Source organism: Sphaerodactylus townsendi, linkage group LG04 (genome assembly GCF_021028975.2).
Source record: "Sphaerodactylus townsendi isolate TG3544 linkage group LG04, MPM_Stown_v2.3, whole genome shotgun sequence".
NCBI lineage: Eukaryota > Metazoa > Chordata > Lepidosauria > Squamata > Sphaerodactylidae > Sphaerodactylus > Sphaerodactylus townsendi.
Window position 1 is genome coordinate 69,189,338 of NC_059428.1, and position 27,919 is coordinate 69,217,256.

At 46.0% G+C, this 27,919-nt stretch overlaps 1 protein-coding gene across 5 annotated transcripts in view; it reads right to left on the reverse strand.

Annotated features, from left to right (window-relative positions):
- The window catches only part of DSCAM (DS cell adhesion molecule), a 485,873-nt gene that overhangs the window by 51,739 nt on the left and 406,215 nt on the right, over positions 1-27,919 (reverse strand). For all 5 annotated transcript variants that reach the window (XM_048495233.1, XM_048495231.1, XM_048495232.1 and 2 more), the window contains 6 exons: positions 27,708-27,871; positions 26,520-26,618; positions 16,878-17,066; positions 12,925-13,215; positions 5,822-5,998; positions 2,080-2,110 (listed from right to left, as the gene is read on the reverse strand). In XM_048495233.1, coding sequence (XP_048351190.1) covers positions 2,080-2,110; positions 5,822-5,998; positions 12,925-13,215; positions 16,878-17,066; positions 26,520-26,618; positions 27,708-27,871 — 951 coding nt within the window. The remainder of the gene's footprint in view (positions 1-2,079; positions 2,111-5,821; positions 5,999-12,924; positions 13,216-16,877; positions 17,067-26,519; positions 26,619-27,707; positions 27,872-27,919) is intronic.

Below are 27,919 nucleotides of genomic sequence, written 5' to 3' on the forward strand. Positions count from 1 at the left end.
GATAAATAAGTGGGCTTTGGGTTGCAATTTGGGCACTCGGTCTCAAAAAGGTTCGCCATCAGCTTACCTGAAACAGATTCTACATTGTGTTCTATGGACACTGAAATGGCAAAAAATTAGCAATCTAGTCATCATTCCTGTGCTAACTCCTAGTGATTGATGTGGCATTTTGGCCCAGACATAAGAAACAATTAGTGTGTTATCACTGAAGCTATTATATTCCCATTTTAAAATTTGTGTACTGGAAAATTACACTTGGAATGAGCTATGAACCAAGAATATTTGTGTGTATGTGAGCACTAAAACTCTGTAGCAAATTCATATCAGATACAGAGTGTATGGTAAATTGCATCTATAAACCTTTAAGACTGTCCATGCTGACAATTACTTATACAGATAAAATATAAGATGAACATTGTAGGAAGGATGCAGATAACTTTTACCTCTGTTGCTGAGATTCATGTTATAGGGTTATCCCTGAACTAATAGGCTATGTAATTGTTCGGGGTCGGGGTCCGTCCCCTCCCCAGACTTCCCCACCTCCTGCCGAGGGCCTGGACTTACTGGTCCTGGAAACAAAGAGGGCCGTTGGATGGCACCCGGGGAGGAGGGAAACGAAGAAAGTCGATCGCCCGACTAGGCGGGACCTCCTGAGAGGTCCCAGTTGACAGGGAGGATCGGCTGCTGCAGTGGACCTTCTGGCAGCTTGGAGGGGGAGCAGGCGGCGGCCCAGCTGTGGCCAGAGGATTGTTGGAACCAGGAACCAACCCCCAAACTGCCCCAGCCCAACTCCGGAGTGGCCTCTCACGGCCGAGCTGGTGAACAGGGGGCAGGGTCACGTTCTCAGGGGGGAGGCCAGAGGCAACATGGGGAGGAAGGGAGGGGATAAAAGGGGGGAGGAAAGAGAAAAGGAGGAAGTTGTTTGGCGCGGCATGCTAGGAAGGAGGGAGGAGGGAGAGAGGAAAACAGAGGAGTGGAAGGTGGAATTAGAAAAAGAGGAGGGTTGGCAGGGCAGCAGAGAAAGGAAGGGATGGAAATGAGGCTAAAGTGGAGTGCTTCTCTCAGATTCTGGCAGTCAGCCTCCTGAAGAGTCTGTTGTAAGACTCTTACTAAGAGGGGAAGTAAGCCCAGGAGCGGCTCTCCCTTTAGCTACTTGTTATTGGTTTGGGTGAAGAGGGGACGGATGCCTGGGAGAGGCGTCCCCTTTGCCAGCTTTTGGCTCAAATGTCAAGCAGGCATACACCACTCTCCTGAGACCGGGAGTGAGGAAGGAGAGTTGGTTTCAGCGCCCGGTGTGGGGACCCTGCAGGGGGAACAGGACAGTAATCATAGGCAATGTATTTTTTTTTACTTCAAGGATAGGTCCCAGTATTTTTTTTTACTTCAAGGATTGGTTATCTTTCAGCTGTTCTACATGTACAGAAGGAAGGGTGACCTCCACCCGATGCCAGAAAAGACCCCAGCAAGACCTAGAGCCGATGCAACCACTGTTACTATGTGGGGATGACACAGTTTAAAAACTCCCTGGGCACTAAAGCCTCTCAGAAGAGCCTGACAGATATAAATGTACCAAGCATCTGTACTCATCAGAGGCACCTCCTATTTCTCTGTCTATCAGAGACTGAATGAAATAGTGTTTCAGAATTCATTTCACAAATAGTTAATAAAACTGACTGCTTTTTAAGCTGTATCTCTGTTCCCATTATGGGAATAATTTTTGTGACTTATCTTGTGTGTCTTTGTAAAACATTTTATTGTAAGCCACCCTGAATCACACAGAAATGTGGGATATAAATATTTTAATAAATAAAAACTAAATATAAATAAATGGGTTGGGAGGTTGAATAGCATAACCTCTTACCAGGGCTGGAGTCTACATCTGTCCCATAATCTTGCTACTGAAATACCAGTGAATTGGAAGGCCAAGTACCCAGGTGCTGCTTCAAGACTTCTAAACAAATACCAAATGGAGTGTTTTCCTGACAGTTGCAGTGCAATTTGGAGAGGGCCCAGTACTGATCTCAGTTCCATTCCCCCTGCACTACCAGCAATCTGGTATAGTCTGTGAATTATACTTACCTCATAAGCATTTCAGCCAGACTTTTTGCGTCTAAAGAAAACAGGAGAAACATTACCATCATATAAAAAGGTCACAAAATACAAATGTTTGTTAGCTAAACTGCTTAAAAATTATTAAGGCTTAATTTTTCTGGATGTCAGTAATACATGCACAGAGGGACATATTAACATTACATTACAACAGATTTGAGGAGGACTGGTCAATCAGTGGCTACTGACTACGATGATTAAAGGGAGATGTCCATGTTCAGAGGGAGCAAACTTCTGAATACTAGAGGCAGGACACAACAATAACAGAAGGTGTCAGCTTCTATGTCTTGTATTTCCAGAGGAACTAGTTGGTCGCAATGTGAGACAGATGCTGCATTAGATGGATCATGGGCTTGATCCAGCACGGCTTTTTTGTGGTTTTTAATTTTTTTTTAAAGAAGACGGGCTTGTGTTGGATCAGTACTTTCAGAAGGGTAGCTGTGCTGATCTGCATTAGAACAGCAACATTTGAGTCTGATAGCACCTTAGCATCAGCAAGATATTGGGGGTATAAGCTTTTGAGAGTCAAAGCTCCTTTCTTCAGATACCTGACAAAGGTATCTTACAAAGGGCACTTGGGATCTTGAAAGCTTCTACCCCAAAAATCTTGTTGGTCTACTAAACCTGAAACTGGACTGGGTGCTGCTAATGTTTTGATGGTGCTTGTTCTGATCTTTGCTGGGCATCAAAGGCTAATAATACTAGATAGCAACACCAAGGAACACCTAAAGAGTCACTTTAAATGCCTAGAGTACAAACGATTAGCAAGATCTGATAAACCAACACAACATTTGTGGGAGCAAACAACAAAGAGAATCTTTGAAAATTAAGTAAAAATGCTGTATAATATATAGAATCCACAATCCCACAGTAACATAGTAGCAGTCCTGTCAAACTGAGTGGAGGAAACATATTGTAATTTCAGTCTTTTTTAATAATGGCTTTATATATCACACATAAATAGCTGGATTTACCTGCTAATCTGTTATGTTATTTGCAAAATCTTATAAGATTTTTGAAGCAAGTGTACAATTCAATCTGTATCCCACCCTCGTTGCTGTGCCTGAAACACTTCTGTTTACCTCCAACCAGTCCCATGGTTTCTGCTTCAAATAAGTTATAAGTCAGTATCAACCTTTGTTCCTTTATGAGTCAGAAAATGTGGAATGCAATAAGGAAATTATTTTAGTCCTCTTTAAGGTAAGCTGGATATTTCAACGCTGGATAGTTCAGCTGGATATTTCAACGCTGAAACTTTTTTATCGTGTTTGAAAATAAGGGGTAAGGAAAATATAGGTGAGACAGAACTGGGCTACAGATAGGCTGCACATTTGACTGATGAGTATACACTTAAGTTTAAATGAAATATTAACCAATTTACTCATGATTTATGATTTCCTGAAAATTTGAAATCCTATGGTGTCATGAAAGGCAACAACTGGCTGACCCTTTTGTTATTCCTTGGCACAAGTTATTAAATATTCTTACAAAGTCTTAATGGAGCACACTGAAAAGTATCCTACCTTTTCTCAGAATTTATATTTTTTTCTGATTTTAAACCACTTTATGAAGTCATAATTTTATATCATCTTCAACACAACCTGCTTACTATTCACTAACTGTATGATAATCACCATATACTGATTTTCAATTAGCTGGAACTAATTTGATTACTAGTATCTCAGTCTTCCCAAATCCTCAGTCAAAGGCCACATGCAGTTAAAATGAATCACAGGTCAATACTAATCTTCTCATCTACTCTGGTTATCTTCTGAGGCCTCGCCATCTGAGGTTAAATAAATGGCACCAGAGAAAGGGCTTTTCGATTCTGGCATCCCTGAACTCTTTTCTCATGGAGATTCGTATGCCTTTAACACTGTCTTCTGCCAGCAGGTGAAGATTTTTTGTTTTGTTTAACTTCCCCCATTAACACTTATTGATCTTCCTCACTGGTTATTGTTGTTGTTATTTCTGGTTATACATTTTACAGAATGGTTTGAATAGTTTATATAAACCTATATTTAAGTCTGTTTAATGTTGAAACATTTAATGTTTTGATGTTTACTGTCTTGGGGCCCCAATTTGGGAGGAAAGGCAGCATAGAATATCTTAAGCAACCAACGAAACAAAAGAATAAATAATGTAGACCACGTGGGTGGGTGAAGCTAATCATGAGGATTTTTCCTACCTGATTGTCAATCCCCTTTCTGGTAGAGTGCTGAATACACGGGAGGGGAAAATCATGTGACTGTCCATGAGATCATTTCATTTACTTTTACTTCTGTAGTAAATATTTCACCATTCAGAAATAGATTCTATGGTCCTGAGACTGCACATGGAGCGGGTCTTTAATACTGGCACTTTGACACCACTGAAACGGCCTATTTTTTACTATCACTTGTAACACTTAAAATGGCTTAGTGCAGTGGTGGCGAACCTTTGGCACTCCAGATGTTATGGACTACAATTCCCATCAATTGGCCATGCTGGCAGGGGCTGATGGGAATTGTAGTCCATAACATCTGGAGTGCCAAAGGTTCGCCACCACAGGCTTGGTGCATTCATGGATTGCTATCATATGGAGGGCTGGCATATTCCTAAGCCTTTCCTGGCCGCCACTGTTGTTAGTTTGGTTCAGTCTATCTATGCAACAAGCCATTTTAAACATTGCAGTTGGGTGACAGTGAATTCCTCACTAAGATGCTCCAGTTCGTAGATCCCAATGGCAATCATAAAAACATGCTCCAGTTTTTTGTTTTTGCACTGCAATATAGGGATGGTTTCAAATTTCTCACTCCAAAAACCAACAGCAAAAAGTGAAGAATCCATGACCAGAATATGAACATCTATTAAAAAAAAGAAACAAAACTGGAAAGCGACCTCTTTCCTTATCAGTTTTTTTTACCTATAATTCCTCAGCTAAACTACATGATGAGCCCATTTAGTCACTAAGTCAGTCTATTCTAGGGAATGCTACGAATTTCACCCCATACACATTCAGCAATCACACTTACCGTATTTGAAGGTGTCAATCAGATGCAAGTTGTTGACTCAATCTGTTTAATTCATACCAAACAGCCAAAACACTTGCCAAACTGGTTTGCATTAGGTTTTCACAAAACTGTACATGCACAAAGATGCAGCCACTTCAAACTGATCAGTGGCTATTAGAATTGTGGGAGATGCTTTAGAAGTCCTATAAATGCAGGCTTCAGGAACAAATCGCTGTGTTTGGGAAAGGCTGAAATATGGTAAACCCATCTGAGGATTCAGTTCTGCAATTTGGCTGTATTTCAATCTCCTCCAAACACAATGACTGAGGGGCGATAAATTAGAAGCCTTTTCCTCCAGAACACAAGCCACTGGATCCAGGCTTTTTACTGTACGGATATGGATGGTATATGCAGTCTTCTAATTGGTTTTGGGTAGGAATGGTCTAATCATTTCACAAAAAATCTATGCCCTCAGCATTTTGACTGGGTGAGGTAGGGACTACATATTGTTAACTTCTCTCAACAGTGTGAGTCTGTCACAGTAAATAAATGATACTACATGATCTTCACAACAGTAGTGCTACCCCAGTGGTATCAAATGTGCCATGGGAAGCCTTGGGCATTCTACTCCTGTATAATAATGGCCCTTCTCACAGGCTACAAATTACTGGTAAAGTGATTATCATATATGCAAACAAATAGTTGTTATCCACTCTTACCTCTGAGTCTCTTCAGTCTTTGTTCCCTCCTCCTCCTTCTCACAACCAGCAGAAGCACAAAAAGCAGCAAGACCCCAACCAAGATACAGGAAATGGTCACCAGCATCTTTAGCCCTTCATTGGTTGCCAGACCTTCCTCACTTTGGACAACTGACTTAATGAGTGGAGGGATTGTACCTGGAAACAGTGTCATGACATTAGATGCCTATCAATGAAGAGAAAAGGTTGTTTTTTAAGTGACTACGGTGTACAGAAGCTCTTCTGTATATCCCTGTTCATTTATGGAGCCATCCTAGCAGTGGCGGAGCTGCCACTGGACAGGCCAGGGGGACAAACGCCTCCGGCCCAGGCGTGGGGGGACACTGAATCGCTCCCCCACCCTTCCCCTCAGGCCACCTCTGCAGTCCCCATGGACCACAGCAGGCTGCTTTTTTAGCTTTAGAAAGGTAGGTGAGGGGTGTTTGGGGGGCGCACAGGGAGCACATGGGGGTGGCAGGGTGGCCGCCATTTTGCCCTGGGCACCATTTTCCCTTCTTACGGTACTGCATCCTAAGTAGAATTACATTCTTCCAAGCCCATTGACTTCAATGGATTTAGAAGTGCTTAGAAGTGCTTAGCACTGTAGTGTTAGGTAAACTTTGATACTCATACTAAAATTGAATGGGGGACATTTTAAGGGAGACTTGCCAACTTTACCAATGTGTAAAGGCAATTATGGAGGTTTTATCCCCATGCTCTGGTACTGTTTTGTGAGAACATACTTTTTATGCAACTGATTATTTTTACTCTGATTCTCTCACTTTAAATTCTAATCTTGGTTGTATTTCTGTCTATTTCACTTCCATTTTCAAAAACAAATTTAGTGTTCTGAGAACTGAGCTTGTGAAATCAGCGCAACACCTCTGATCACAATAAGCCTGGAAAGACCTGAACTCAAATGCCAAAGCAGAACACCTTGCAACGCTCCTGTTCCTTTGTAAGTTAAATGAGCTGTCAGAGACTGCAGCGCCACAAGCAGAGCACACAATACTCAGAAACCCTTTGTCAGAAAACTGAATAAGAATTTATTTTATTTTATTCATTTACAAAAGTTCTACCTTGTCTTTATGCTCTCACACGGGCCATCAAAACAGCTAACAAACATAATAAAATCAGATTAGAAAACCAACCAAAAAACTTTAGATTAGAAATTGCAGAGGATAATGAAGGTGTATATTTATTATTTTCTTTATAAATGTTAATAGCATCTCTATAAAATACCCAAAGCAATATACAAGAGAAATTCAGCTTTGGGGTACACGAATGGGAATGATCATCAGGGCATGATCCAGTCTTCTATAGCAGTGCTTCTCAACCTTCCTAATGCCGTGACCCTTTAATACAGTTCCTCATGTTGTGGTGACCCCCAACCCTAACATTTATCCATTTTACAGATGGAGAACATTGATGCAGAGAGTCTTAGGTGTCCCCTGTGAAAGGGTCGTTCGACCCCCAAAGGGGTCCCGACCCTCAGGTTGAGAACCACTGCTCTACAGACACTGTTGGGGCTGCTGATGGATCACCATAGAGCCTGATGAACCTTCTCTGGTGTTTGTCATTGGACACACATTGTATGACATAGAAGGAGCACTTAGTGTACCCAACCCCTTATGAATTCAGCTCTCCTCTTTTTCCTCAAAGATTCAGTTCTCAAGTTATTTCTGCCACAGCAGGACTAGAGCACCAGGAGAAAATGGATGGCTGCAGATCCCTTCTATGAAATGGCCAGGGCACTCAATTTGTCTGTGTCCAAAGACAAGGAGAGGAGTTAGACAGCAGCACCCACACAACACTAAATCATGCCTATAATTTTTAAAAAATTGTTTATATTTCAATGTTTTCTAGATTACAGGGTATATTATCAAAATGAATGCAAGTTTCAACTTTTGGGGCTTTACTGTTATTGTTCATTCTGCAGTAGAAGGACAAACCTAAATCACCCTGTTCTAGATTTTTAACTCTTCTGATCAGCAGTAAATTTACCTCTACTGTGTGAGAGCTAAAGAAAATTTGGTACCTCCATGTACAAAAGCAATATAACTCTGAATACTAGATGCCATCAACAAACTACACATTGGTAACATTCAGATGACTTGCTCACGAGTATCTTTGGGCATCTAATTGGCAAGTACTGCAAACCGTTGGTCGACAGACTAGGCAGACCATGGATCAGGTCCAGTCGGGAGACTCATGTTCTCAAGTGCTCTTGGAAGTTGCAACTAATAACACTGTAGTGCAGTGGTTCTCAACCTGGGGGGGCGGGACCCCTTTGGAGGTCGAACAACCCTTTCACAGGGGTCACCTAAGACTCTCTGCATCAGTGTTCTCCAGCTGTAAAATGGATAAATGTTAAGGGTGGGGGTCACCACAACATGAGGAACTGTATTAAAGGGTCACGGCATTAGGAAGGTTGAGAACCACTGCTGTAGTGGTATAGTATAAATCAAGGATGCAGTGTATTCTCAGGGGCAGCTGTATTTTCCAGAGACCAGAATCAGTCCAGAGCCAAACCAGGTGACCCTTTGTGAAAGATGAGGCTCCATAAAAAGCTAATGACTTCAAGCAGTAATGGCTTCATAGTTATGAAGCATATGAACGTAGCCGTTGGTAGGGTACTAATCTAAAAAATATCAGAGAGAGTTCTAAAAAGAAAATGAGGACTGTCTCTAATGCCTCTAATCTATTTTCTTTATTAATGAAGTTATGGATAAGCACATTATTTTTTGAAGAAATTGTATAATTGGATAAAAAGATTCTGGAGCCTGATTCAGACACTCAATCTGGAATCCATACTACAAATGGTCTCTTTTACTTCTCAGACAAATTTACAGTGATGGAGCATGCACAAATGGGATACATCTTAGTCCCCAACCAGAAAACACTGAAGAATATATATTTTGCATGGCTACTAAGTCAGCTGCTTTGTAACAAGGAATGCTTTATAAGTGCATTTGATCTCAAACAGAACATCAACTACTGCTGGAACACAAATAATGTCTAAGGAAGGAGTGATGTGGCTAGTTACATAAGACAAACATTATTTATTTAGCATTGCTTTTTCCAGCACTAACTCAGCAAATGCATATAAAGATTATGCCTGGCTTAAAGCAAAAATAGAGAGAAACAAACAGGGGACCCACAAGAACTTGTGTGGGGCATCTCATTTCCCCCTTTCCCACTATTTTCTCTTGACCTTTCCTGAAAGCCCCCATAGCCTCTGCCATTTTCCTGCTTTCTTCTCTCCTCCCACCCAATAGGCAACCTACCATCATCTGTCCCGCTGTCTTCAGCTGTCCCTCCCCCTGGCAGCCTCTACACTGGATAACTCCATCTGAGTTGCATGGTGTAGATCCTCCATTGCCTCCTTTCAACAACCCTGTGTGTTTGGTTAGTGGGGATTTGAACCTGGATCTCCCAGATGCTAGTCTGAAACTTTAACCACTGTACCACACTGGTTTCTCTGAGGTAGTTGCTGTTGAATAGTGTTAAGCAGCCAGTCCTGGTTATGCAAGTCATGTGGTAGGAAGTCACCCAGTTGTTGTGGTCATGTTTGGCTCCAATGAATCCTTCTTGACTGACCAAAATAGCCATGGAAAGCGTTCTATTCCTCTCAACTACCTTTTTACTGGCAAACCGCAAAGCAGACATTGGCAATGTTGTTGTGGTTGCCCAGCAACCTCCACAATGCACACTCCAAAACTCATTCATTTCTTAAAGCTGCTTCAAATTTTTGCTGCTTTACTGTATCTTGTCTGGAATCAGGTAGATGGCTAGGGCAGGAGATGTGATCAGTGGATACAGTCAAACACAGGTAATTCTATGTCCAAAGTGTCAACGCCGAAGAGAATTAATCCAAAAGATGAATTCAGATTTGGTCTAGAAGAGTTAGGTTTGCAGAGTGTCCAAAGTATAGCATGGCTACAAAGGTGATGTATTACTCCCACAAAAAATTCTCTTCACTGGCTGCTTAAATAGGAAATTATCTTGTTGGGATAGATTAGTCAGCTGAAGTTAATTAGGTTGCGCTGGCATTCCAAGCCAAGTGTAATTCATTTGCCTCAACATTGCTGTCAGGGTTTGATCTATGCTAAGCCAGTGATCGGGTGCTCCTTCATCTCTTCTGTATTTTTTTGTCATAAATGTATCTTCCTTTGTTTTAAAGGCTCTAGAAACCCTAAAGGTGAGGGTGATGGTTGCTGAGTTTCAGGCACTGGAGGACTGAGGGCACAGTGTAATAGTGCTTGCAACTACTGTTATAACTTCTGTGTGGGACTCACTGACTTCCTCCACCTCCTCATTTGAGGAGGTGTCAGCAGGCTGGCCCATGACAGCTGCGTAGAAAGTGTGGTGATCTTGTTCCACCCCTCCCCTTTCTGCCAAGGACAGAGCTGTGGGCAAACTGGGAGGTGCGATGGGTGGGTGGAAGTAGAGCCTTTTTCAGGGCTATTTTTGTCTTTCAGTCTATTTCTGCCTGAAAACGTTAAGCCAAAGCAAAAGTTCTGGTGTTAACTTTCTCAGTGATATAGCTTTTAGCTAAAGATTGAAGGTAGTAAGTACACCCACTGTGGCATTCTTCTGAGTGTTAAATAAATACGAAACACCTGAAAAAGCAAAGCAGTGATTTACTACAGCACAAAGCTGTAGTCTCTCATTACTAGTCTGCCTTTCTTTGTTTTTCAGAGCGCTGCCAGACTCTTCCTTTCCCCACCATCTCAATACTCTGTATCAGAATGAATATTTACATTGGGGAAGAGAACCTCTAATGTACATGTGTGTGTTTAGAATCATAGAATCATAGAGTTGGAAGAGACCACAAGGGCCATCAAGTCCAACCCCCTCCATGCAGGAACAGACAATCAAAGCACCCCTGACAAATGGCCATTCAGTCTCTGTTTTAAAAACATCCAAAGAAGAAGACTTCACCACAGGAAGTGTATTCCACTGACAAACAGCCCTAAATGTCAGGAATTTTTTCCTAATGTTTAGATGAAATCTCTTTTCCTTCACCTTGAACCCACCTTGAACTCTTTGTCCTAGTCTCTGGAGCAGCAGAAAACAAACTTGCTCCCTCTTCAACATGACATCCCTTTAAATATTTAAACATGGCTATCACGTCACCCCTTCTCTTTGCCAAACTAAACATACCCAGCTTCCTTATAGGGCATGGATTCCAAACCTTTTACCATTTTGGTTGGCCTTCTCTGGACCCATTCCAGTTTGTCAATATCCTTCTTGAATTGTGGTGCTCAGAACTGAACACAGTGTTCCAAGTGAGGTCTCATCACTGCAGAATAGAGAGGTACTATTACGTCCCTTGATCAAGACACTATACTCCTATTGATGCAACCCAGAATTTAACTGGCTTTCTTGGCTGCCACATCACACTGCTGACTCATGTTCAGCTTGTGGTCTACTAAGACTCTCAGATCCCTTTCACATGTAGTGTTGTCAAGCCAGGTGTCACCCATCCTATATCTGTGCATTTCATTTTTTCTGCCTAAGTAGAGTATCTTACATTTATCTCAGTTGAAGTTCATTTTGTTAGCTTTGGCCCATCTCTCTTACTTGTCCGGGTCATTTTGAATCCTGACTCTGTCCTCTGGGGTATCAGCTACTCCTCCTAATTTGGTGTCATCTGCAAATTTGATTAGTATGCACTCTATTTCATCATCCAAGTCATTGACAAAAATATTGAATAGCACTGGGTCCAGGGCAGAACTCTGTGGCACCCCACTAGTCATTTCTCTCCAGGATGAAGATGAGCCATTGATGAGCACTCTTTGGGTTCGGTCAATCAACCAATTGCAAATCCATCGAACAGTAGCATTGTCCAGTCCACATTTTACTAGCTTGCTTGCAAGAATGTCATGGGGCACCTTCTCAAAGGCTTTGCTAAAATCTAGGCATACTATATCAACAGCATTCCCTTCATCTACCAAGCATGTCACTCTATCAAAAAAAGAGGTGAGATTAGTCTGGCATGATTTGGTTTTGGGAACCCCATGTTAACTTATAGTGATCACACTTTTCCTTTCTAAATGCTTACACACTGTCTAATGATCTGCTCCAGAATCTTTCCTGGTATTGGTGTCAGGTTGACTGGATGGTAATTGTTTGGGTCCTCTTTTTTCTCTTTTATGAAGATGGGAATAACATTACCGCTCTTCCAGTCCACAGGAACTTCTCTGGTTCTTCAGGAGTTCTCAAAGATTATAGCAAGTGATTCTGAGATTACTTCTGCCAGTTCTTTTAATAACCTGGGATGTAGCTCATCAGGGCCTGGATATCTGAATTCATTTAAGATAACCAGAATTCCTGTACCACCTCTTTATTTATTCTGTGCTGAATTACCCCTACTGTATATTTTGTTCCATTTTCCCCTGGATGAGCACTGTTTCCTTTTTGAGAAAAGACCGAGGCAAAGAAAGTGTTAAGTAGTTCTACCTTTTCTCCATCCCGTTAGCTTTTTGCCATCTTCTCCATTCAGTGACTCTATCCTATCTTTTGTCTTCCTTTTTCTACGGACATAACCAAAAAAAAGCCTTCTTTTGTTGTTTTTAACCTCTCTGGCAAGCCTGAGCTCATTGTGGGCTTTAGCTTTTCTGACTTTCTCCCTATACATCCTCACTATTTGTTTGAATTCCTCTTTGGTGATTTCCCCCTTTTCCATTTCTTGTACATGTCTTTTTAAAATTTTAGCTTAGTATCCTATGTTTATGTGCACACACTGACTTATGCTGATACATTAAGGTGCTTAGTGAATGAAAAGCATCCTCATGTGATAGCAGAGAAGTCCATTATACCACAACAAGCTACAAAACTTCACTGCAAAACCTGGTCATAGATTAACTATGTCATACATTTCTACAGACCCTTGTAAAAATTTCCATATGACAAGAGGCAGATGGAACTTCAGATGTAAAAGCCTTTACTGTTTTATCATTTAGTTATTACAGATGCCATATTGCCACACACAAAATTAAACAGCACTTAAAGAACATTACATGAAATTAAACTATTTATGATAATTCTACATTTAGCACAAATGAAATGAATGCACTTACTCCCATCATAGTTGAGTGTTGCAAATTTGGCCTGTTTCTCTGCACAACCAGCACTATTACAGACCCTCATCTGTAGCTCATACCAGGTTGCCTCCTGAAGGTCGTACACGATATATGACTTAGTAAGAGAGGTTCGTTGAGCTGTTGTCCATACAGTGGTCCCAAATGGCCTGTACTCCAGGGTAAAGGAGGTGATTGGACAACCGCCATCATTCCAGCCAATAAGATTTAATCTTACACGAGTGGTGTTAATACTGGCAAAAAGCTCTTGTTCTTTCGAAAACTGTGGTTCTACAAGAAAATATATATTTGAGTTAGGGAATTAGAATAAATCAATTTCATAACACACTGACATCTAAACATCTCAGATGAGGGATCTAACTGTAAGCCTAGTTGGCAATGTGGGGTATTTATTAACTGTTTACCCTTATATATTATTTAAAACTAGTGGGGTCCAGCCACGCGTTGCTGTGGCTTATTGTGGTGAAATGGGAAAGGAACAGTAGCAGCAAATCAATTGCAGAGGCCAGCAGTACGTGCTCATGCAAACACGCAGCCTGATACTGTGCGATGTCAGTGATGTGTGTGCCTGCATTCCTTGGGGGGGGGGGGGGGAATGGAAAGGCACCCCTCCCACACATCTAGGCTGGCTGGTCATGATCCTTTACCTGGGAGTAAGTTTGGTTGGTGGTAATGGGTGTCGCTTCTGAGGAAACCCTCTGAGGGGTGCGACACAGCCATTCAAAGTATGTCACAGTTGCTGTACTGAGCTTACTCCTGAGTAATGCATGCCTGGTTTTCTTATCTGTAACCGCATATCAAGATGCTGGGCCCCCTGCCTCCCTTCCCTTGCATGCCACCCCTCACTTTCTCCCCTCTCTCACTTCTCTTCCCTTGCATGCCTCCCACTCTGTCCCTTCCCTCTCCCTTCCCTCTCCCTCACGTCTATGTGTGTGTATGTGTTTCACTTCCACTCGAGTTACTGCCTATACACTGTTTCCGCTGCTCATATCTGGCCATCTGAGCGAACATTCTAAGCAGCACGAACATTCTAAGGGTGACAGTTACACACAGGCAGCTGCATGTCCTTCACCAGGGAGCGCCAGGAAAAAGGCATTTTACCTGGGCCAGGTGTGAAATTTCAGGTATGTGAACATCTAAAAACACTCTCGCCTGGCTGACTATAGTGGCTGGGAATTTTCAGAGGAATTGGCCCAGCAGTTACTGAGGTATACTGTCATCAACAAAAACACTGTAAGCTTTTTATATATTTAGATAATCTCTTTCTAAAGCTAGCCTTTCGTTCCTACTTTTCCATATTTCTCCATTTCCCTTTTCCCCATATTATGTCCCTTTTTCTGGAGTGGGGATGATAGAATGGAGAAGAAGGGGGTGGAAGGATGGGATGATCCAAGAGATTTTACACTACCAAGAGTTTTGCAGCAGGCAATCCAAGAGATGCTCACCTTCGAAGTGGGTTTTTTTTATGAGGGGGGGGCACTGACTTCAGTATGAAATCCCAGAAATGCATTCCAGCATCTTTGTTATAGTGGAGAGGTCACTGGGGCATACACTGGCCATACACTGCTTCCAGAAAAATATGCTGACTATAATACAAGTACTGTGCTCCAAGAGCTTTCTGATATTACTGCAAAGATGCTTAAGGCAACTTCAGATTAACAGTTTATTGTGGTGTATGCTCTTCTGTCTTAGAACCCATGTTATCAGATCCATGGATTGTTACCCTCAGTTGCCAGAAATAACATACAGATTCAAACAGAAGAAATGTGGGGTAGTGTACAGATTGTAAAATGAAGCCAGAGGCCCAGAGATCCAAACAATGTATGTTTGTTACTTGACCAGACAGGAAACAATCTGAAAACAAGATCCAATCAAAAGATTAAACAATCCAATTAGAGTGGGGGTGGACCATCGCCAATAAGTTAGGAACTGACAGGTAAGATATATAGTTGACATAGGTTTAAAAAAGGAACAATAACACTTCAGTTTCATTGAAATCTGATGGTGTCAAAACTGCACATGCATTTCAACTGTGTAGTTTCTGTTAAAGTAGTCATATGAATAAAAATAGTTCACAAATATGTTTCCTATTTCACTGGTCCTTGCCTGTTTCACATTTTATACTTTTAGACCATATTGCAAATCTAGCTTGCAGGGGAGTAACAAGGCAGCCCTGGGCAAACTGTAGCCCTGGGCAAAACCTAAGTTGGATCCCCCCCCCCCCATGGGCGGCCACCATGACCATTTTTTTTTGCACCAGGACATTGGTGCCTGCAGGGGGTGTATTTTTAGACATATCAGCACCAAACTTTCAGCATATCATCAGGTGACTGTCCTTATGCTACTCCCCAAGTTTGGTGAGGTTTGGTTCAAGGAGTCCAAAGTTATGGACTCCCAAAGGGGGTGCCCCATCCCCCATTGTTTCCCATGGGAGCTAATAGGAGATGGGGGCTACAGTTTTGAGGGTCCATAACTTTGGACCCCCTGAACCAAACTGCACCAAACCTGGGGGGTGCCATCATGACAGTCTCCAGATGATACCCTGAAATTTGGGTGATGATACGTCCAAGAATGCCCTCCCTGCAAGAACATCCTGAAATTGGCCCAAGAATCTTTGTTCTGCATTGAGTTTTCTGCATTGCAGTCAATGGGGGTTGCAGGCTGGGCGGGCACATTTTTGAAGGCACAATCTCAAAACCTTCAGGGTCTCAATAGGAGACTGCCCTAATGATTCTTCCTAAGTTTGGTGCAGTTTGGTTCAGGGGAGCCAAAGTTATGGACCCTCAAAACTGTAGCCCCCATCTCCTATTAACTCCCATTGGAAACAATGGGGGATAGGGGCACCCCCTTTGGGAGTCCATAACTTTGGACTCCCTGAACCAAACCTCACCAAACTTGGGGGGTCGCATAAGGACAGTCTCTTTATGACACGCTGAAAATTTGGTGTCGCTAGCCTACGAACTGCGCCCCCTGCAGGCCAAAAATGGAAAACCACTAAAAATACCCATAAACGAACCCAGCATTTTGATGCCCCCCACAAGGTGATGCCCTGGGCAGCTGCCCACCTTGCCCAATGGGCATTACGCCAGTGCTAGCTTGAGACAAAGCAAATCAGGAAGTGTTAAAGCCCATTTTCATTTTTGAAAAGGTCTGCACTAGTAATGTGCCAAATTTTAGAGGGAGTAAAAAAATCCTGTCAGAAAGAAATCCACTCATAATTTTTCCCTGAATAATACACAGTGCAATCTCACCTCTTGGCAAGTTATATAAGGTAGGTCAAAATCATCAGTCCCAAATTGCAGATGGAAAACAGTGGCATGGCTAGCCATTACTGAAATAATATTTGAACAGTGACCTTCAAATCTCATATCTTTTTATTGTAACTCCTATTATTTACTACAGATTTTTTAAAAAAACTTTACAAATACAACTCATTCCTGCAAATCCAGTTTTATCACTCTCCTCCTACTCTCCTTTCTACTCCATTTATCCCCAAGACTTCTTCCACCTCCTTACATGCTTTAATTCATCTGTTCTGAAATATCAATATGTGAGTAGTGAACAAGGGTTTGTGTAAGTGAACATGGGCTTGTATAAGCAAACATGGAAATAATCAAACACAAACACACATTTGTACCTGAATCGACAATACCAACACTAACTCCACTGACCACAACAATAACAGAAACAGAAGAACTCTTAGAAAATGTATGTTGGGATGATGTGTCATAGACAGTTTTATCTCTCTGCAAAGATATTTGAGAAGCTTTTCCAGATGCTATGAAACTTTGGAGAAGGTCAACATTGCACTAAACCATGCAGGCATGGCAATATATGTCTTAAAGATGCAATATTATTGCTAATCTACTCCCGCATGAGACTGCAATAGTCACTGATGTCCAAATAATAACAGGAACGTGATTTTTAAATACCTTTTCCAAGTGTTTTGGCTTCTATGATTTCACTAATGCGTCCTGGCCCCACTCCATTCTGAGCAGTCAATGTGAACTTATACCAGGTACCACACTTCAAAGTCTCCAAACGGTAGGAACGTTCACTGGGGCTAATGGGAAAACTGCCCCACTGTTCACTGTTGTCTTCTGAGTATTGCAGTATATAACCTACCGAAAAAGTAAATGCAATATTAGACACTGACTATAATCTTTTCTGCATGCACAGCTTACCACAGATTTTCCCAGTGGTCAAACTTTTCATCTTGGAAATGTTTTCTGTGAATTCATTCTGAATACATTCCCCATTGTATTGTCGAAGGCTTTCACGGCCGGATTCAACTGGTTCTGGAGGGTTTTCGGGGCTGTGTGGCCGTGGTCTGGTGGATTTTGTTCCTAACATTTCGCCTGCATCTGTGGCTGGCATCTTCAGAGGTGTATCATAGAGAAAAGTCTGTTTCTTGCTGTGTCTAAGTGACTCACTTAGACACAGCGAGAAACAGACTTTTCTCTGTGAGACACCTCTGAAGATGCCAGCCACAGATGCAGGCGAAACGTTAGGAACAAAATCCACCAGACCACGGCCACACAGCCCCGAAAACCCTCCAGAACCACATTCCCCATTGTTTTTCCCCTTGTCTCTTCAGTTGCATTTATTCAATATACTACTACTGAAAATATAACATATTCCTGATGGTGGTAGTATGTCATCCAGGATGTAGAAGAACAATTACACTTTAACAAGGCAATTCAAAAATCTCTCAACCTCCATTTGTACATATTAATGTTGTAAAATGCTATATTAATGTTGGGGATGTTATCATAAGCTGTTTAACTTGCTCTGAGCTGTTAACCTGATAGCATTATTTTGATCTTGAACTGTTAATTTGTGGATCCACTGAAATTGATATTGTCTTTATATGTAGCCTTATGGCTTTATATTATCATGTTATTGTTATTCCTATTATGTTGTACACCGCCCTGAGCCCTCCAGGGGAGAGCAGTATATAGATTAAATATCCTATCCTACTATTGAGAACTACCAACCCTAAATGGAAGCTAAAACAACTCCCAAAGCAAGCGCTATTACCTGAAGGAACAGAAAACATAGCTTACCCCTCTCCCCCACACACGAAGAACCACATTTTTGGCCAAATTTGATTTGCAGCAATGCACAATGGTTACTGCAGCAGTCCCCAATTATGTGCAGTGATTACACCTTACATTCTTTTCAATCATACCTCCCCAGCTTCAAAATTTCTGTCTGCCCTAATTCAACATCAATAGTTCAATTGTACAAAGCCATTCCATGCTAGTTCTATTTCTGAACATTAAGATTTCAAGTTCTATGTGAAACGGATAAATCTGATCCAATGAAACATGTTAGTTTGCATCTCTGCCTCAATGTTAAGATCCCAAGCCTTATTTAAAGTTGACAACACTGATCCAGTTGATTACATTAGTTTGCATCCCTGCCTCAACATTATATTACTAGTTTTATATGACATAGAAAAAGAAAATACTTATGAAAATAAAGGAGGGGAAGGAGAAAATGGCTGAAAGGCAGGTTGGGTGATTACATGAGGCCATGGATTCCATGGTATTCCATGCGGCAGAGAAATAAAGATTGTTTCAACAAGATTGCATTCTGAAGGAAAGCTGGTTCAGAAATGGATTGAAAAACATTGTGGTAAAAGTGCTCGAGAAAACTATGGAGGAAAAATTAAGGGAAAATATTTCTGGAACCAAATAGAGGGAAAATGTGGAATTAAAAGAAAAAAATTAGCATTTGCAGCAAGATACATTGTAAAAGGCCCACATTCAGGAGATGCATCAATCAAGAATTTTGAAAACATAACAGGGGTTTTTTTTTGTCATTATGTCACAAATGACATGGTGACCCTGCAGAGTTTTCAAGGCAAGAGATGAACAGAGTGGTTTGACATTGCCTGCCTCTGTGAAATGACCCTGGTATTCCTTGGCAGTTTTTCATTGCAAATATTGGTTAGGATCAACCCTGCTTAGCTTTCGATAGCCTCGGCTATCCAGCTCAGGACATTCTAGTGTTAGCATAGCAAAAGGAGAATATATTTTTACTCAATTAATTTGAACAGACATAGAGCAATTTTCTATTTTCTTGTTAAATATGATCAGTGTATAGCTTCAAGTAGGGAGGGTAATATATTTCCATAGCCTTTTGAGTCAACAACACTATGCAAGTGAAAGAACTATCCTTTAAAATGAGCCACCAAAATATTATATAACATAATAACAGTTCATTATGCATGTGATACTTCACAGCAGCATTAGCCAACAACTGGATTATGGCAGGGTGATTATCACACTATTAATTTTAGACATATATTCTTCCTTTCCTCTTTGAAAAAGCCATCAAGTAGCTTATACAAATCAAACCATTAAACAGAAAGCATATTAAATTAAGAAACATACTAAAAAAACAGAAAAATCAGGAGCACTTCAAGTGAGAAGTTCAAGTCCAACTGAACCAGATAAAATGGTATAGGAGAATAAAATGGTATCTAAAATAAAATTAAGTTGCTTTACAAAAAATACAGTATTCCTAAATGGGGCCATCACAATAAAGGTCACTTGTCTAACTCAAGGAGATGAGGGCTCCTGGAGACAGTTTCAACCCCACTTCAAAGAACTGGGACATTTAAGTGAAAATTATTATTCCTTCTAATAAATTAGATGCACCCGAATAACTGGGGGCAGCCATTGCTGCCGGGGTGAGCAACGGAGCAAAATAAGGGGCATGCATGGCTTGTCGGCATGCTGCAGAACCGGGTGCAATGATTGGCTCCCAGCCGTAAAGGCGGGAGGAGCCGGGATATATAAGGACGCCTCTCCCAGTCCGCCTCCTTCCCGGCAGCGAGACCCAGCAAGGCGTGGTGCTGCTGGTTGGTGTCTCGTGTAAGGCCCGGAAGGAGACTGGTTGTGGCCTTTTTTCACTGTCCTTCTCTCTTGCTTCCATTCCTACTCACCTTCCTTCATTTCCTCTCTATTCTCTTTGCCTTCCTCTGGTCGTCGGCCGGTCTCGAAGTTTGCAATGGGGCCAAAGTGGGCCAAGAGCAAGGAGATCCTCTCGGGGAGGGGGGGCCGGCACCTTCGGGCAGAGCCCGAGCCCTCTTTAACAGGGTCCGGGCCCAGACCAGCCCAGGGACTTCGTACGAGGGCCCCGTGGTCGGTCGTATCGGAGCGGCTGCGCAGGCGGCCGCCGCGGCGGCCTTGGGCTTATCCCCTATCGGCAGGGGCAGGCCAGCGAGACCGGGGGAGCAGTCCTCCCCATCTGGGGAGGCCCTCCCTGCGTCTTCCGGTGGCGCCGGATCAGTCCCCCGGCCTGGGCCTGCCAGCGAGCTGGGCCCTGATTCCACCCTGGTCCGGAACCTGGCGGACACGCTGCTGCACCTCTCCCAGGCCCTCGGCAGAGTGGCTGGGGAATCCGGGACCCCCTACGGCGCAGGGGAATCCGAGCCCCCCGCGTCGGCGGCTGCTGGCGCGGTGCGGACGGGCACTGCAAGTGGAACGGCGGAGGACCTCCAGCTCTCCCCACCGGTCAGCGCGTCCACGTCGGTGGACGCATCCGTCGGTCCCTCCGAGCGAGAGGGCCAGAGGAAGAAGCGGTCGTCGAGGCGTTCCCGTTCCTCCAGACGGTCTCCCAGCTCTTCGTCGTTGGGTGAGTCTACCGAGGACGATGACTTGCAGGCTAGCAGGGAGTTCTGGTTCCAGGGGGAGAAGGTGCCCGCTCTCCCCCCTTGGCTCGCAAAGCGCAGGCGCTTGGGGGGGATTGAGGCGCCATCTTCTGGCCCGGCCCCCGACAACAACGGCAACCCTCCCGGGTCCCATCTCCCCAGGAAGCTCCGGGAGCCGGCGCTTGACAGGTACTATGTGGATATTTTCAGGTTTCCTCGGCGGGAGGGGGAACACGGCTTGTCTGGCGGGAAGGCTGACAAAAACGGAAGGACCCGGCGGCGGCCGAGCGGAATTTCAACAACTGGCTGCAGGGTTTCACCGAATACCTAGCCCTCATTGGGGCCGCCTACCCCCTGCGGGCCTGGCACTTGGCGGCCCATATGGCCCATGTGCTTCGGGCCCGGGCGCTGGCCGGTGAACCCGCGGCCATAGCCTACGACGAGGCCATACGCAAGAACGCTTCCCACAGGAGCCGCTTCCGCTGGGATCTCATTCACGACCAAACCTGGATGGTCGTGGTCCAGCCTGCCATGAAAGGGGCCGCGGAACCCTCCTTCCCGGACAAGTCCAACAGGGCTTACCTAGGGCGGGCGGGGGCCAAGGGGCTCTGTTGGGAATTCAATAGAGGCGCTTGCCAGCGGCCCAAGTGCAGGTATGAGCACGTTTGCTCCAACTGTTCCGGAAACCACAGCAGGGTGAGCTGCCCCAAGCCAGCCGGCCGCTCCCCCTTTCGGCAGGCCCAGTCCCCCGGCGCCAGGCCCTCCCAAAAAGAAGCCGGTGGCCAGGGCAGCGCTACCGCCGCCCAGAAGCACTGAACTCCTCGCCCAGCTGCAGTCCTTGGCCCCCACACCCGTCCGGGTGGGGGTGCTGCTGGACTGGCTGCAGCATTATCCCGACAGGCGCGCGGCGCGCATGCTGGGCGATGGTTTTTCAACGGGCTTCAGGATTCCCTATCGGGGCCTCCGGAAGGCCTACCAGGCGAACAACTTAAAATCAGTTCGCGATCACCCTGGCGTGGTGGCTGATAAGCTTGATAAAGAAATCAGGGCCGGTCGCATCGCTGGCCCTTACAGCCACCCGCCTCTCCCCAACCTCAGGGTCTTCCCCATCGGCCTAGTGCCCAAGAAGGCCCCGGGGGAGTTTCGCTTAATTCAACACCTCCCCTACCCCCGGGGTGACTCAGTGAACGATTACATCGACCCTGAGCTTTGCACAGTCCGGTACGCCACCCTGGACGAGGCCATCAGTCTCATCAGGCAGGCCGGCACAGGTGCCTCCCTAGCAAAATGTGACATCCAGTCAGCCTTCCGGCTTCTGCCTATTTCCCCGCTGGATTTCGAGCTGCTGGGCATCCACTTCCAGGGCATGTGGTACGTGGACAAGGCCATGCCCATGGGTTGCTCCATTGCCTGTGCCGCCTTCAAGGTTTTTAGCACCTTCCTCGAATGGGCCTTCAGGCAGAGGGTGCCCTCCGGGCTGGTGACCCATTACCTAGATGATTTCCTGTTCATTGGCAGGCGGGGCACCAGGGAGTGCGAGGTCGCCCTACAGGCTTTCCAGACACTGGCCGCCGAGCTAGGGGTCCCCCTGGCCCCCCACAAGACGGAGGGCCCCATCCCCGCCCTCAGCTACCTGGGCATCCACCTGGATACGGTCTTAGGCATGTCATCTCTCCCTGGCGACAAACTCTTGGCCTTAACCAACCTGCTTCAGTCCGTTCTCCCCCTGCGCAAATGCAGGGTGCGCCTGGTGCAGTCCTTACTGGGCCACCTCAATTTCGCCTGCAGGGTGGTGGCACCAGGCAGGGCTTTCTGCTCCCGGCTGGCGAGGTCGTTGTCTGGCTGCAAGTCCCCTGACCACCACATCAGGGTCTCCCGGGGCCTAAAAGACGATCTGCAGGTCTGGCTGTCCTTCATCCGAGGCTTCAACGGCATCTCCTTGTGGCAGACACCTCTGGAGCCCGGCTTGGAGTTGCAGGTGCACTCTTATGCCTCCGGGGCTCACGGTTTTGGTGTGTATTTCCAGGGTCAGTGGGCACAGGGCCTCTGGCCTCCAGCTTGGCACACACAGGGCATCACCAGGGACCTCACTTTTCTAGAACTGTTCCCCATCTTGGTGGCGGTGCACATTTGGCACGATCTCTGGCTCAATAAAAGGGTGCTTTTCTGGTGCGATAACCAGGCGGTGGTGCGTGTGGTGAACAGGCAGTCGAGCAAATCTGCACGGGTCATGTGTTTGGTTCGCAATCTTGTTCTCACCTGCCTCACCTATAACATTTCTTTTAAAGCTGCTTTCGTTCCAGGTTTGCAAAATGAGATCGCTGATGCTTTATCTCGCCAGCAGGTGGATCGATTCCGGCGCCTGGCCCCCGGGGCGGAGCTGTTCCCGGCGACAGTGCCGGCGTCCCTGTGGAACCTTGGGAGCGAACCGTCATCACAGGTGTTTTGAACTCGTTGGCACCGGCCACGCGCAGGCAGTACGACAGAGCCGTGCGCGACTTCCGGAGCTACGCAGCGTCCAAGGGGTGCCCCGTCTGTGGCGGGGTGGACACAGGCCTCCTACTTGAGTATTTGGTACAACTCCATGGGCGGGGGATGCACCCACGCTCCATGGGGGTGCAACTGGTGGGCATCGCCTTTTTCTGCAGGGTTTCGGGCTTCCCAGATGTGACCAAGGCATTTGTAGTTCGCCGGCTGGTGGCGGGCTGGCGGCAGGTGGGCCCCAGACAGAGGGACCTCCGGCGCCCAGTCACCAGGGAGGTGTTAAGAGCGGTCACCGGGGAGCTGCGGCAGGTATGCGCTTCACGCTATGAGTGTTTACTTTTCGCAGCCGCCTTACACCTGGCGCATCATGGGGCTTTCAGGCCCGGGGAACTAGTTGCCCCCACTAGGGACCGGCCGTCCAGCACCGCGCTGCAAAGGGAGCACCTCGTCCTGTCGGGGAACATGGTCTATGCGTGGCTTGCCCATTCCAAAAACGACCAGGAAGGCCGCGGTGCCTGGGTCACCAAGCCGGTCCTGCCGGGCGACGTCACCTGCCCCCTCGCCTCCCTCATCTCTTGGCTTCGGCACAGGCCTCGGATGGGCGGCATGCTCCTGGTACACGAGGACGGTTCCCCCCTCACCAGGTTCCAGATGCTGGCGGTGTTTCGGGCATGCTTGGCCCGGGCCGGGCTGCCAGCCACCGAATTCGGCTTGCACTACTTCCGAATAGGGGCCGCCACAACCGCGGCGCAGGAGGGCAGGGCCCAGGAGGACATCCGCACCTTGGGGAGGTGGCGGTCGGGGGCCTTTCGGGCTTACATTCGCCCCCATCTGACTTGTTGATTCTCTTCACAGTGCCTCCAGGGACGACGCAGACTGTTTTTCGACAGGTGTGGGTCATGGGGCACAGCCTTGTCAACAGAGCCGGGGACTACGCCTGCTCATCCGACTGGGGCCAGCATCTCGGACTCGGGGCTCACATAAGGATTACCTGGCTGGGGCAAGGGCGCATGCTTTGGCATGAACTTGAGCCCAAGCTCATCGAGTACATTTTCCAGTTGGCCACACCGGATCTCCTAGTTATCCACCTGGGGGAGGAGGATCTCCCGGCCAGGTTGGGTCTGGAACTCCGTTGGGCGGTGGCCACCACGCTGCGGAGCCTCGCCAGGCATCGGCCCGGCATGACTTTGGTTTGGTCCGAGTTGCTGCAGCGGGTCCACTGGAGGGGAGCTCTGGACCCCACTGCCGTGGATAGGTCCTGCAGAAAAGTCAATAAGGCGGCCGCCAAGGTGGTGCTCTCCCTCGGGGGAGTGGTGGTGGACCATGCGGAGATCACCCGGGACAACAAAGAACTTTTTGAGCCAGACGGCGTCCGCCTGTCCCGTTGGGGCATGGACTTGTGGCTACAATCGGTCCGGTACACCCTCCTCCGCTGGGTCCGGTCCAGACGGGCTCAGGCTTGAGGAGCTTGGGCGGGGAGCTGCAAGGGGGGCAGCTCGTGGTGGGTTTGCAATGGGTGTTGCACATCTGGGGAGAAAACGAGCCTTCCGGCTGGGTCTCCCAGGTTTGCGCCCTGTGGAAGGGCCGGGGGGTGGGGCGGGCAGGCTGGCAGGCCGGGCCGCTGCCCGACACCCCAGGGAGTGGGGTTGGGTCGGGCCGATAGGCGGCCGAGGGCTTAGCCGGTGCCTGACACCCCAGCAAGCACTGGAGGAGGGCGGGCCGTTAGGTGGCCGAGGGCTTAGCTGGTGCCCATCTCCTCAGCAGGGGCGGGAAGGGTGAAGCCGGAGTGTTATCTCTGGGGCTTCCCTTCCCGTCAATTTCCCAATGGAGATTGGGATGTGATGTGCGACCCGTTTGCCGCCCAGCTCTTATGTACATAGTTCATGTTTGATTATGTTATTGAATAATTAATAAACTGGGCTGCGGCCCATTCCTTTCCAGCCTGTCGTTGTTGTGTGATTATTGAGCGAAGAAAGGTCTCACCATCTGCAGCAAATTAGATGCACCCGAATAACCGGGGGCAGCCATTGCTGCCGGGGTGAGCAACGGAGCAAAATAAGGGGCATGCATGGCTTGACGGCATGCTGCAGAACCGGGTGCAATGATTGGCTCCCAGCCGTAAAGGCGGGAGGAGCCGGGATATATAAGGACGCCTCTCCCAGTCCGCCCCCTTCCCGGCGGCGAGACCCAGCAAGGCGTGGCCCACCCACCCTCCCTACGGTCTTAGGGGTTGTGGGGTTGTGGTCCTTACTGTCGCAGTCCTGGCGGGTTTGCAACGGGTGTCGCACATCTGGGGAGAAAACGAGCCTTCCGGCTGGGTCTCCCAGGCTTGCGCCCTGTGGAAGGGCCGGGGGGTGGGCCGGGCAGGCTGGCAGGCCGGGCCGCTGCCCGACACCCCAGGGAGTGGGGTTGGGTTGGGTTGGGCCGATAGGCGGCCGAGGGCTTAGCCGGTGCCCGACACCCCAGCAAGCACGGGAAGAGGGCGGGCTGTTAGGCGGCCGAGGGCTTAGCCGGTGCCCGTCTCCTCAGCAGGGGCGGGAAGGGTGAAGCCGGAGTGTTATCTCTGGGGCTTCCCTTCCCGTCAGTTTCCCAATGGAGATTGGGATGTGATGTGAGACCCGTTTGCCGCCCAGCTCTTATGTACATAGTTCATGTTTGATTATGTTATTGAATAATTAATAAACTGGGCTGCGGCCCATTCCTTTCCAGCCTGTCGTTGTTGTGTGATTATTGAGCGAAGAAAGGTCTCACCATCTGCAGCAATGGATGTCAGTATAACCATTTCAGAAGATAACATTTCTATCCTCTAACTCCTAGTAGCAAGACAGTTTGATCCTGATCCAACATTTCTCATGGGCATGGAACTTCTGATGTTCTTGTAGGGTAGAAAGCAGGTCCATGTGGACATTCCTTCATGTACTGTGATCTGTATTTTTTTATTGCTAGGTAGCAGGTAGCCTCACAAGATCAAAGAGACTATGGAAGTGGAGTCAATTTGATTTGGCGTGTATTAATGTTCTTTGATGTACTGTTTCCCAACCTTCCTGTAAGATAACCAGGACACTTTATTTTTCTCAGAGATCTACCATAATAATCCTAACTTCAGATTCAAAACCACTTATTCTTCATTGTAATTCATCTGAGTAAAAACTGTTTGCTTTCAATGACTTGAAATGTCTTCTTGTCAATATGTGAATAGAGCCCACCAGTTGTTTGTGAAATGTGCCTTGAGCCAACATTACTGACAAGCTCTCAATGAACTTCCAAACTCAGTATATCATTTCTGATTCATATGAAGCAGCATTGTCCAAATACAGACTATCAGCAAGCAACCTAGTTAACCTACTTCTCCTTTTTCTTAATGCTAACACTCAGCAGTAGTTCTCAGCTCAAAATCTGTAAACCACTTCTTTGCAATGACTGTTACCTCGAATAGAGCTGCCGCCATTGTCTCCAGGTATCCAGGAAAGAGTGATTGAGGAAGATGTGGTTTTAGACACTGTAAGTCTAGGTTGATCTGGTGGAACTGGATAAGTAACAGTTCAGAACAGAAATAGGAATTAAATTATTTTAATGACTTCAAAAAATTCTTAAAAACATTTATTAAACAACTGTTCTGAGGCACAAAAAAGCAAGTCACAGTCAAAAGATCTGTTAATTTGACATTTTTAGCTAACAATAGACAATTTCTCTTTTTCTTAAATATTTTAAATCTATGTAATTATATCTGGCATTTATTGACCTCATTTTTTCCTTTCCATTATTTCAAACCCTGCAGGATTACCTTTCAAAGGGCTGGGTAAAAACTTGCCAAGGTGAGGTTGGCGAAACTGTAACACATCTGTCACAAATCTCAGGTTATGCTCTGGTATTTTAGAGAGATTTGAATGAGTGAATGGTTACATATGGTTATATGTGTCCCTGACTATTAGGGTTACCAGTTCCAGACTGGGAAATACCTGGAAATTTTGGAAGTGGAGCCTGGGAAGGGTGGGGTTTGGGGAAGGGAAGGACAAAAATGGGGTATAGGAGTCCACCTTCCTAGGAGGCCACTTTATCCAGGTGAACTGATTGCTTGCAATAGTGGAAGAGGGTCAGCTACCTGAAGATGGAGGTTGGCAGCCAAGGCCAGAGCGAGGGGGAACTGCACCCAGGGCATGTGTGCACCCTGTGCCTCTGCCATGCCCCTCTCCACCCCACAACGCCCCCTCCACACCCTCTCCATGCCCCAGCACCTATGTGCAGCTGGTGCTTCGTGCCCCCCCTTGTCCCACTGGCACTACGCCACTGTTGGCAGCCATAACCACTGTGGCTGCAGTCTTCATAAAGTCATAGAGATTAGATCTATCAGTGCTGCTGAAAATGCACAGCCAAATGCATCATCCATTATAAGATGACTTGTACACTTGTGACTTTGGCTCTCCAACTGCTTATTAGTGCAATTCTAAAACTGATCAATCAATTATGAAATTAAAATTTCAGATGAATTTCTGACATAAAATGAAATCCTTGAACCACTTTCTACATATTTCCATTCATATAATTGCTGGAGCCATCATATTCAATGAATACATATTCATATTGAAGCACATGAAGAACAATTTTTATTACTTACCCTGTACTTGTAAATTCAAAATAATTTCATCTGATCCCCAATTGTTAGTGGCTACACAACTGTAATATCCTGAATCCTCAGCTTTCACGGTACGGATGACAAAGCTGCCATTGCTAAAGATGCTTCTTCGCCCATCAATCATCACTAGACTGGGTGTCCCGTTACTACCTCACAGGAAACAAACGTCATACATTAAAGAGGTTAAAATCAAC